Genomic DNA, 12,359 nt, shown 5'->3' on the forward strand with positions numbered 1-12,359 from the left:
GCACCAATGAGGTGGCACCAATGAAGTGGCACTGATGAGGTGGCATTGATGGACACCGATATGTGGCACTGATAGGCGGCACTGATGGGTGGCACTGATGGGCGACACGGATGGGCACTGATAGGTGGCACAAATTGGCACGGATTGGCATGGATGGGCATGGATAAGTGGCACAGGTGGGCATGGGTTAGGCGGCACAGGTGGGCATGGGTAGGCGGCACAGGTGGGCATGGGTAGGCGGCACAGGTGGGCATGGGTAGGCACTGATAGGCGGCACAGATGGGAACTGATAGGCGGCATTGTATTATAATATATTGCACTAATGGATGCCAATCAGTGCCAATCAATAATGCATGCCAATCAGTGATGCCCATTGTGGGCACTGATTGGCATCCATTATGGGCACTGATTGGCATCCATTGTGGCACTGACTAGAATCCCTGGTGGTCTAGGGTGGCATACCTTGTCCTTGGCATCCCTGGTGGTCTGGTGGCGTCCCTGGTGGTACAGTGTGGGCATTCTCGGGGGGGCTGTGCTGATAATCGATCAGCACAGACACCCCCTGTCAGAGGAGCAGCCGATCGGCTCTCCTCTACTCGCGTCTGACAGACGCGAGTGAGGAAAAGCCGATCACCGGCTTTTCCTATTTACACTGTGATCAGCCGTGATTGGACACGGCTGATCACGTGGTAAAGAGTCTCCATCGGAGACTCTTTACCGAGATCGTAGTTGCCGGGTGTCAGACTGACACCCCGCAACAACGATCGCCGCGATGCGCGCCCCCGGGGGCGCGCAGCGGCTCATAATCCTGATCACGTCATATGACGTCCGGTCAGGATTATGAAACCACTTTGCCGCCGTCCATTTGCTATAGGGCGGGCGGCAAGTGGTTAACATGCTGTTGCAGAGTGGTTGTGATGTGCTCAAATGCACTTTAACCACTTCAGCCCCGGACCAATTTTCAGCCTAAGGACCAGAGGTCTTTTTACAATTTCGCACTGCACTGCTTTAACTGGTAATTGCGCGGTCATGCATTGTTGTACCCAAACAAAATTTGTGTCCTTTTCTTCCCACAAATAGAGCTTTCTTTTTATGGTATTTGATTGCCTCTGCAATTTTTCTTTTTTGCAATATAAATGGAAAAAGACAAAAAATATATTTTCTACTTTTTGTTATAAGAAAAATCGAATAAACTCAATTTTAGTCATACATTTAGGGCAAAATTTATTCAGCCACATGTCTTTAGTAAAAAAAATGTCAATAAGCATATATTTATTGGTTTGCGCAAAAGTTATAGCGTCTACAAACTAGAGTACATTTTCTGGAATTTACACAGCTTTTAATTTACGACTGCCTATCTCATTTCTTGAGGTGCTAAAATGGCAGGGCAGTTCAAACGGCCCCCCCCCAAATGACCCCATTTTGGAAAGTAGACACCCCAAGGAAATTGCTGAGGGGCATGTTGAGCCCATTGAATATTTTTTTTTGTCCCAAGTGATTGAATAATGACACAAAAAAAAAAAAAAAGAAGTTTACAAAAAGTTGTCACTAAATGATATATTGTTCACATATACCATAGTTATATGTGGAATTGCACCCCAAAATATATTCTGCTGCTTCTCCTGAGTACGGGGATACCACATATGTGGGACTTTTTTGGAGTCTAGCCACTTACGGCACTCCGAAAACCAATCATGGCCTTCAGGATTTCTAACGGTGCAAATTTTTGATTTCACTCCTCACTACCTATCACAGTTTCGAAGGCCATAAAATGCCAAAATAACACAACCCCCCCCCCCCCCAAATGACCCCATTTTGGAAAGTAGACACCCCAAGGAAATTGCTGAGGGGCATGTTGAGCCCATTGAATATTTTTTTTTGTCCCAAGTAATGGAATAATGACACAATAAAAAAAAAAAGTTTACAAAAAGTTGTCACTAAATGATATATTGCTCGCACATGCCAAAGTTATATGTGGAATTGCACCCCAAAATATATTCTGCTGCTTCTCCTGAGTACGGGGATACCACATATGTGGGACTTTTTGGGAGTCTAGCCGCGTACGGCACCCCAAAATCCAATCACTGCCTTCAGGATTTCTAAGGGTGCAAATTTTTGATTTCACTCCTCACTACCTATCACAGTTTTGAAGGCAATAAAATGCCAAAATAACACAAACCCCCCCCCCCCCAAATGACCCTATTTTGGAAAGTAGACACCTCAAGGAAATTGCTGAGGGGCATGTTGAGCCCATTGAATATTTTTTTTTGTCCCAAGTAATGGAATAATGACACAATAAAAAAAAAGTTTACAAAAAGTTGTCACTAAATGATATATTGCTCACACATGCCAAAGTTATATGTGGAATTGCACCCCAAAATATATTCTGCTGCTTCTCCTGAGTACGAGGATACCACATATGTGGGACTTTTTGGGAGTCTAGCTGCGTACGGCACCCCAAAAACCAATCACTGCCTTCACGGTTTCTAAGGGTGCAAATTTTTGATTTCACTCCTCACAATTCCGAAGGCCATAAAATGTCAAAATAGCACAAACCCCCCCAAATGACCCCATTTTGGAAAGTAGACACCCCAAGCTATTTATTGAGAGGCATGTTGAGTCCATGAAATATTTTATATTTTGCCACAAGTTGCAGAAATATTACAATTTTTTTTTTTTTTTTTTGCACAAAGTTGTCACTAAATGATATATTGCTCACACATGCTATGGGCATAAGTCAAATTACACCCCAAAATAAATTCTGCTGCTTCTCCCGAGTACGGGGATACCACATGTGGGGGACTTTTTGGGAGCCTAGCTACGTACGGGACCCCGAAAACCAAGCACTGCCTTCCGGATTTAAATATAAAACACTACCAAAAAAAAAACTGTTAGCGATCGCAGGGATCAGGCCTGACTCTGCGATCGCTGCAGTTATGTGTTTAGTGTTTTGTAAGTGACAGTGATCGATCGATACTGCACTTGGGTGGGCTGGGCGGAGGGGCAAAACGCAGGTGCTAGCAGGTATCTGGGCTGATCCTGCTAACAATGCGTTTTTTTGGAACCCTAAACTGCTGGAGACGCTAGTATAGATCTGATCAGATATTGATCTGTTCAGATTCTATACCACTACAGGAGGTGTATGCTTTGCGCGTGGGTGTTAGCGGTACTGGCACTAACCTAGCGCTGCCTGGGGCAACGCAGACCCTGACCCTAAAACCTAATTGATATCACCCGCCGGTTGATCAGGGGGTTAAACTTTTTTGGGTAATAAATGGTGGGTGCCCTGATGCTATAAAAAGCAAACTAACCAGAGTCACCCGTATCACTTATACGGTGATCACTGGTGAAAGGGTTAACTAGGGGCAATCAGGGGGTTAAAATTTTTATTAGGTAGTATATGGGTGTCCCTGGCGCTATATAAAAACCTGACGGGGAACCTAAATAACTAACTGGCTAACCAGCGTCACCAGTGACACTTATACTGTGATCGCTGGTGAAAGGGTTAACTAGGCGCAATCAGGGGGTTAAAACCATTATTGGGTAGTATATGGGGGTACCTAGTGCTATAAAAACCTGGCGGTGAACCTAAAAAAATAACTAGCTACCTAGCGACACTAGTGACACTAATGCAGCGATCAGAAAAATTATCGCTTAGTGACACCTGCAAAAGGGGGTGAAAGGGTTAACTAGGGGCAATCAGGGGGTTAAAACCGTTATTGGGTAGTATATGGGGGTACCTTGCGCTATAAAAACCTGGTGGTGAACCTAAAAAAATAACTAGCTACCTAGCGACACTAGTGACACTAATGCAGCGATCAGAAAAACAATCGCTTAGTGACACTGGCAAAAGGGGGTGAAAGGGTTAACTAGGGGCAATCAGGGGATTAAAACCATTATTGGGTAGTATATTAGGGTACCTAGCGCTATAAAAACCTGGCGGTGAACCTAAAAAAATAACTAGCTACCTAGCGACACTAGCGACACTAATGCAGCGATCAGAAAAATGATCGCTTAGTGACACTGGCAAAAGGGGGTGAAAGGGTTAACTCTAGGGGAAATCAGGGGGTTAAACCTTTATTGGGGGGTGGTAGGGGGCTACCCTGGACCTAACACTAACTGCCCTGACAGTTTTTACTGTCACAACTGACACTGAATGCAGTGATCAGTAAACAAATGATCACTGCAATCAGTGACACTGTGACTGGGGGGGAGGGGGGGCGGGGGGATCGGGGGGCGATCGGGTGGGGTTTGTGTGCCTGTGTGTGCCTACGTGTTAGTGTAGTGTTGGTGCACACTTACTTTCACTTCTCCTCGTAGTCCGGTCAAAAAGACCCCCCTGAGGAGAATGACATCACTTCCTCCCTGCCTGTGTTTACTATACACAGTGGGAGGAAGCTTCTCATTGGCCAGGAGCGATCGAGAGGGGATGGCCAGAAACCAACGGCCATCCCCTCATCCCGGATCGTTCCTGCAGCGAAACGGACTGCCACATCCAGCGGGAGGGGGTCCGATTGGACCCCCCACCCGCTGGAAGGCGAGCACGTACATGTACGTGCTTGTGCCTGTCGGTGCCATTGCACCGACGTACATTGCCATGCGGCAGTCCTTAAGTGGTTAATAAGTCACATTTGGTGCCAGTCCTGTCTAACAAACGCAACAGGTGGTATAATTGTTTACCCTCACACAACCTTTACAATGGTCATGTTACGTGTGGCCAGGGGCAGTAAAACCATGGCTCAACCATCTGTAGTACTGCCCTGCTGTCACTTGTGCAAAGGCTTTACTTCTTGTAGTAAAACCCCAGAACGTACCCCTTTTCTCCAGTACATTTTGACCAATTTGTCCTCATTAAAAATTCCTTCTTGCTGGCCAATTTAAACTGCATCATCTGCTCTCTCATAATTTGTAATAAAAGTTTGAAAAGAATTGGCCAGCAGCAGGACAGGGACAGCTTTTGAACTACTAGCAATTTCGAGCTGCTGGTCATAGCATATGCCACTGCTAAAACTATCTGAAATAAAGACCTCTTTAAAACTAAAATGAATTAGATTGGGGTGCTGCTGCATGTAAGCATGTATTGTAAAATAAAAAAGTTTCGCAATCATATATATGCTGCCAGTGTATGCTGTTGCACATCATATACAGCATTAAGGTATCCCCCAAGCATAATATTTTTACATTATTCTGTAACCAATATTTTGCCTATAAGGCAATCCCTACCCTCCAGCAGCATGTGTAATGCAATGTGTCTGTGTTACTGGACCATGCTGCCAGAGACAAGATACACATGACCACTGACATATGGTCCTTTAAGCATTGGTAGGATGCTACATATCCTTCACCACACACTGAGTGAATCTTCTGGTGTCTAGGATAGATACAGGATCGGGCACACCATTACCTCTACAGTTGATGGTGTCACCACATGTCTTGTGTGCTCAGTCATCGGTACCACCTCCTCCTCATTGGCCCATCCTCCAACTCCTCAGACAGGCAATTCCAAGGATTCAGAACATAAACTAAATCCAAGGCTAAATGTTGCATGCTGTGTAGCAGCTAATATGCCTGGGGTGAAAGAAGCCACGCTGAGCTAGAGCCTCTGGCAACTCCTCAGGTCTAGGTCTAAAGGTGGTTGACCCCATCCTATCTTTACCTAGGCAAGGTTGTGTGTGACAACAGCACTGGCAACCCTTTACCAGATAAAATACACATTACTGTGCCTCACACGTGTCCTCAATTTAGTGATGCAGCAGTTTATTACAAAATATCCTGGCTTATAGGATGTCCTTTGTTTGGGCAGGAGGATATGTGGGCACTTTTGGTGTTCATACCTGGCCAAGGCTTGTTTAGCTAAAATTCAGCACAAGCTGCTTCCAATGACTCATCTGACACCCCTATGTGCTGAAACTCAATGTAGGTTATGCTGCAAAGGCTGCACCAGCAGCAATGTGCAGTAATAAGTACCTCAGCAATAATGTTACAAGGACAGGCTCTGTGGGGCTGGGGTTTTCACATACCCCTCCCACTTTTTTACCCTCTCTATCCTTGCAATAAAGGTATACCCTTCAATGTTTGCCAGCCAATCATGAGAGCTATTGAACCAGGTCTCTGAAATTTCCACAAAATCCAAATCCTCCTCGTACAATAGTATCTCTAGTTCACCCATCTTATCCACCAGGCTCCTGGCATTGGTGAACATGCCACGGTAAGATACTTTATCTCCTGTCACCATTCTAGAGGGGGCCAAAAATGCAGCCTTTGAGGAGGAGCTGCAAATTCCCTAATGGCGTCGTGATTCCATCTAAAGACCACTGTGCCTCCTCTTATCCTTGGATCCCTAAAAAGTCGAAGCAAAGTTGGTAGCTACTGCCACCGCACTGCTTTTCAGAGTTTTTTTTAAACCACAGTGGCCAGGCCCAGCTGCAGGTAGCAATCACAAGGAGTGCCTGAACTACAATGTACATAATTGCTGACTACCATGGGTTCTGGACTGATGCAAACACTCTGAGAAGTGATGGCCTCATGAACTATTAGGTGTTCAGGATGGACCACTGGACAGAGCTTGCACAGCATGTGCTGGAGCTTATGCCTTGCCCTGGAGCCAGTGTGGTGTCCAAGACGGTCTTCAGCTCAGCAGGAGATTTTGTTACTGAGAGGCGAGTGCGCCTGTCCCCAGTGTGAACACTTTCATTAAAATGAACCAGACATAGATTACCAATGCTCACAAAATTTTTGCTGATAATGTTACAGACTAAACTTTTAAGTGTCATCTAGCCAAAAAAAGAAAAAAATGACACCTACCACCATTATCAGCTCCTGCCACCTCTCCTAACCTATTCTGCTACTTAGACACTGTAAAGTTGCCATGTAGGGGGAGATTACTAAAACTGGTGCACGCAGAATCTAGTGCAGCTGTGCATAGTTACCAATTAGCTTCTAACTTCAGCATGTATAATTAAGCTTTGACAAAAAAAACTCAAAGCTGATACTATGCACAGCTACATCATATTCTGCATGCACCAGTTTTAGTAAATTACCCCCACAATGTTTTGGCAGCTTGACTTCAGCTCCACAATTCCTAGCATCAGGGTTAATTTATTAAAAATGGGGTGTGCAAAATCTGGCCCAGCTCTGAATAAAAACCAATCAATTCAATATTTTTTTGTCAGAGCTTAAAGCGGGAGTCCACCGGGACTCCGCGTTTTTTTTTTTTTTTTTTAAAAGCCAGCAGCTACAAATACTGCAGCTGCTGACTTTTAAATAGTGACACTTACCTGTCCAGCGCGCCCGCGATGTCGGCACCCGAAGCCGATCGCTCGCTCGGCTGCCGGGTCCCGCCACCATCTTGGGTATGGGAATCAGGAAATGGAGCCTTTCGGCTTCATTTCCCGGTTCCCTACTGCGCATGCGCGAGCCGCGCGGCGCAATCCGGATGGTCCCCGCTGCCTCTGGGAGCTGTGTGTTTCCCAGCAGGCAGCGGGGCACTTGCTGAAGGGGGCAGGCGCTTGCGGAACGGGGCGTAACATATGCCCCGTTCCGCAGAGAGCTAGCCCGGAAGTGGGTGCAGTTACCTGGATTATCCAGGTAACTGCACCCCCCTCCCCCCTGAAAGGTGCCGATTGTGGCGCCGGAGGGGGGGGGATTCCGATGAGCGGAGGTCCATTTTAGGGTGGACCTCCGCTTTAATTTGACAAGCTGACATTAGAAGCTAATTGACTACTATGTACAAGAGTTTGCACTCTCCATTTTATTTTTTAATTGTATATTTATTGACATTTTTCCAAAGAAACATACAGTAGGTGCCGCCGATATTGTGTTTCAAGCGGGACAATATCGCGCTGGTTCCCGGCGACAGGCTTCTCTAACCAGCGCGATACCATTGCGCTGGCTGCAATAGGAAAATGTTATTTTCCTATAGCAGCCAGAGCGAGGCGATAATGTCGCCTCACTCATGAAGCCTGCATGCCTTCTCGGGGCATGCCAGGTCCTTAGGTCCGGTAGGGATTTTAAGGGGAATCCTCTTCGCCGAAAAAACGGCGTGGGGCCCCCCCCAAAATCCATACCAGACCCCTACCCGAGCATGCAGCCCGGCCGGTCAGGAAAGGGGGTGGGGACAAGTGAGCGCCCCCCCCCGAGCCGTACCAGGCCGCGTGCCCTCAACATGGGGGGTGCCTTGGGGAAGGGGGGGGCGCGCGGCCCCCCCACCCCAAAGCACCTTGTCCCCATGTAGATGAGGACAAGGGCTTCTTGCCGACAACCCTGGCCGCTGGTTGTCGGGGTCTGCGGGTGGGGGGCTTATCGGAATCCGGGAGCCCCCTTTAATAAGGGGGCCGCCGGATCCCGGCCCCCCACCCTATGTGAATGAGTATGGGGTACAATGTACCCCTACCTATTCACCTGTGAAAAAAATGTACAAAAAAACACATACACGAGGGTTAAAATAGTTTATTGCACAGCTCCGTCTTCGGGGGTCTTCTTGCCAGACTCCTCCGCTATCTTCTACTGCTCTTTTGCTAGCGGAGGAGCCCGGCATTCTTCTTTCGCCATCGCTGCCCTCTTCTTCCGACTTTGGGGGTCTTGTCCCCCTCTTCGGTTCTTCTTGCCGGGCCACCGTTTCTTCTTCCAGCTCTTTTACTAGCGGTGGCCCGGTCTTCTGTCACCGTCGTCGCCGCCGCCGCCGCCTTCCTTCCTTCCTTCTTCTTCTTCTGGAGATGTTGACTCGACGCTCTCTCTGGCCGCAATGCCATTTTTTTAATAGGTGAATGGCTACCCCCTTCCCCAAGGCACCCCCCATGTTGAGGGGACGCGGCCTGGTACGGCTCAGGAGGGGGGGGGACTCGCTCATCCCCACCCTCTTTCCTGACCGGCCGGGCTGTGTGCTCGGATAGGGGTCTGGTATGGATTTTAGTGGGGACCCCACGCCGTTTTTTTCGGCGAAGGGGATTCCCCTTAAAATCCCTACCGAACCTAGGGGCCTGGTATGCCTCCCTAGGGGGAACAAATGCAGTTTTTTTATATTTGGCGTGGAGTTCTCCCTTAGGATTCATACCAAACAGTGCCTGGTATTGGCGGGAATCCAATTCGGATCCCGGCCAGCGATGCTTGTCGCTTATCGGGAAAGGAAAAGAAAAGAAAATGAAACGAAACAAGCTGTACTTGGGAAGACGGTCGGGAGAACAAGGTGTGAAGTGACGCTATGAATGGGCCGGAAAATCTATATCTGGAAAGGGTTTGCAAACATAAAGGGCCAGCTAAGCCTATCAAATGCTTTCTGGGCATCTAGGCTCAGAATAAGAGCTGGGGTATTAGTTCTATTAAGCAAGTCAATGAGGTCGATGCTACACCTCGTGTTGTCAAATGTCTGGTTGGTACAAAGCCCACCTGGTCTTTATGTATGAGTCTAGGGAGTATTTGTGTAAGTCTATTAGCCAGGATTTTAGTGAATATTTTGTAATTAGAGTTGAGTAGTGCTGTAGTTGATAGCTATCATGGAGGGAAGGGTCTTTCCCAGGTTTCGGGATCACTGTGATGTGAGCATGGAGAATCTGAGGTTCCTTTTAGTAGTGTGGCATAGATGATTTGTGACCAGGTACATTTTTAACAACCTCCGCTAATTCTTCAGGGGTAATTGCATTGTTTAAGGAAGAGAGGTGGGAAGGGGAAAGCTTAGGCAAGCCTAAAGAGTCAAAGAAAGAGTCAAAGAAAGAGTCAAACTTGGTCTGAGAATAATGGTAATTTGGCTCAGACTTTAAACAGTTATACAGACGGTGATAGAATTCCCCAAAGACTTTGGACATGGTATGAGGGCAATAGGTGGGAGACCCATTAGTTTGCATAAGGAAATCTTAAAAAAAAAAATGTACGTTTAAAATAAAAATGTATCTCTTTCTAATCAGATTGGTCAGCTCTTCCATCAGCTCCAATACAAACTGACAATATTTCTACTGTGAGCCCATGGTTATCAGTTCCTTCAAATAATTGGTTTTAGTGATTATCTGAGTGGGGACAAGCGTTATGTCCTGCATTATAGGTTGTTCCTTATTTCTGGTGGCAAACCTGCAAATTTTTTGGCCAAAAGTTCACAATTTGCAAATTTTGTGAATCTCAGAGTGTTGCTGTGAACCCTTCAAAGAGGTGAAATCAAACCCCATCTGTAATCATAACCACACAAGGCAGTCCAAAGCTGAGGAGGTGCATAATGAAAGACACATTCTGGTCACTCACTATCAGTACACCTAGATCTTGTTAAAGGGTAACTTCCTTTCATGGGAAAAAAATAGCATATAAAAAAAGATTATAGCATATACAATTGCTACTCAAATTGTATTTCAATTGAATGTTATTAAATAGTATCTTTCCTTTTCACTTTTAATAATTTTTTTTCCCAGGTATATGAGTACCAGTATAGTAGAATAATGTCCAGCAAACATCAGGAAAACAAGATTAACTGGAATTGAGAATAATGAGCTTTACAATATGCATACAAAAAAACTGTAAAGATCAATGATGCTTGAAGAATTGGGAATTGAACATGAACAATAAGCCAATAGGCACTCATTGGTGTAAGGCAGTTATTGAGTCAACCTTACACAAGGGAAAGGCAAGAGGCATTTGAATGGAGGCCTCCATAGCAGGAGCGCCCAGAAAAGTAGAAGACCAAAAGATAGAAAAAGGGAAGGGAAATAAAAGAAAAATGAAGTAAAGAGAGAACGTCAGGGGCACCCTGAGTAGGACCTTTTTTTCTATAGCAGTAGATAACTAGCTGCAGACATAGAAAGATGGGCATGTCATATCCATTGTGACCATATTTTTTGAATTTTTTCATGTGTATCAAGAAAGATACTAGTGAGTTTTTCATTGATAAAGAAAGTACCTATATGACAACACAGCTCTGTGAAAGGAACAAACTGCTGTCTCCAAGCTCTTGCAAATGTTTATTTAGCCACCAATAAAATATACATTGACAATTTAAATTGATGCCTTGTGAGACCTGAGGGCTTTAAGTGTAACAGGACATGACATGATCTCTAGGAAAAGGGCCTGTCAGCAGTGATTGTAGGAGTTTGAGGACCTGGAGAGCATAGGGCACTTCCACCATGCATGGAGCACCTCCCCTGGGACTGAGCAACCTCGGAAGCAAGTTCTAGAGGAAGATAGATGGAGGTGTCATAGACAAGATGGAACTATATGGAACTTTGAGGTGGTCTTAAAAGCTGATTCAAATGTAAGTACTGTATATTGATAGAGCATGAGACTACTGTGGAACAGATTTGTCTACAGCCGTCCCTAGCTTGGGCACATTTGAAAATATATGCGTGGCTGTTGGGACTCCTAACATCGTTCAACTGTGAATAGATGGTAGAAATACGTCTAAGTGAAAGGGGTAAAAGTTTATTTTCCTTTTCAGTCTGCAGCTCTGAAATTCTCTGCAATGCAATATGGCTACCTAGAAATGTCATATCAGGTTAGAATGCCAACGTCAATGTCAGAAATGTAATTTCATGCTTGTGTGATTGGCTCACCAGAAGTCTGCACTAAGGTACAAGTCAATTTAGGGCATCCCTGCATCAAAAGTGTCATTTTTGGTGAGAAAACAAAAGCGGAGTTACTTTTTAAGCAAACTGTTCACCTGTTATGCAAAAAGTTTGGTTCAAGTGTACAGACTTACTAAACATGTGTGGGTGGCTGTGTGATGCCCCCGGGAGCCTTTGGAGCTGTAGGCCTTGGCCCACTTTAGTTTTGCAGAATACAGCCTTATTGAGACAATACTAGTTTTTCCACAAAGACACATCTATACCTGGAAATGGATGGCTTATGGTCCCACTACAACTGCAATGCATTCCTTTCAGTGTAACTTACCTTCCAGTTCTCGCCACAAAGATTAAAAATAAATTTCTCTTTCTCAGGCTCCTCTTTAATATGAAGGGTCTTTTTTGAAACAGAAGGAAATCTTTCATGTGCATCCAAGCCTTTAAGCTCAGTGTCTACAAAACCTTTCTTTAAGTATATTGACTGAGGGATTCCACTGCTTCTGCATTCCAGTATAAAGTTCCATTCCTGTTTTATCCTGCAAAGACAGAAGACTTATTGTACAATACTGCTTTTATCCTAGCCTTTTGCCTACATACAATACATTAAAATATTACATGCTTTGGCATACATTGGAAACATTTTATGTTAAAGTTTATCCTATACCTAAAGAAAAGTAACACACTCATAACATCCGGTATAATATCACAAGCTAGAAGAATCTGTTGAAGCTTATATGCGGTTTAGCAATATGCCTTCAGAATTGATACATTTTTGGGGGATTAAATATTAATAAAGCTTACAATGTTGCGGTACTTGAGCCCCTT

The 12,359-nt window shown here is 45.2% G+C and overlaps 1 protein-coding gene across 1 annotated transcript in view; it reads right to left on the reverse strand.

Annotated features, from left to right (window-relative positions):
* LRRC2 (leucine rich repeat containing 2) overlaps positions 1 to 12,359 on the reverse strand; it is a 433,585-nt gene that overhangs the window by 289,607 nt on the left and 131,619 nt on the right. The window contains exon 3 of the mRNA XM_077474787.1: positions 11,863 to 12,070. Coding sequence (XP_077330913.1) covers positions 11,863 to 12,070 — 208 coding nt within the window. The remainder of the gene's footprint in view (positions 1 to 11,862; positions 12,071 to 12,359) is intronic.

The sequence above is a fragment of the Lithobates pipiens genome, unplaced genomic scaffold, assembly GCF_037356315.1.
Source record: "Lithobates pipiens isolate NorthernLeopardFrog02 unplaced genomic scaffold, aLitPip1_a1.2 Scaffold_13, whole genome shotgun sequence".
Taxonomy (NCBI): domain Eukaryota; kingdom Metazoa; phylum Chordata; class Amphibia; order Anura; family Ranidae; genus Lithobates; species Lithobates pipiens.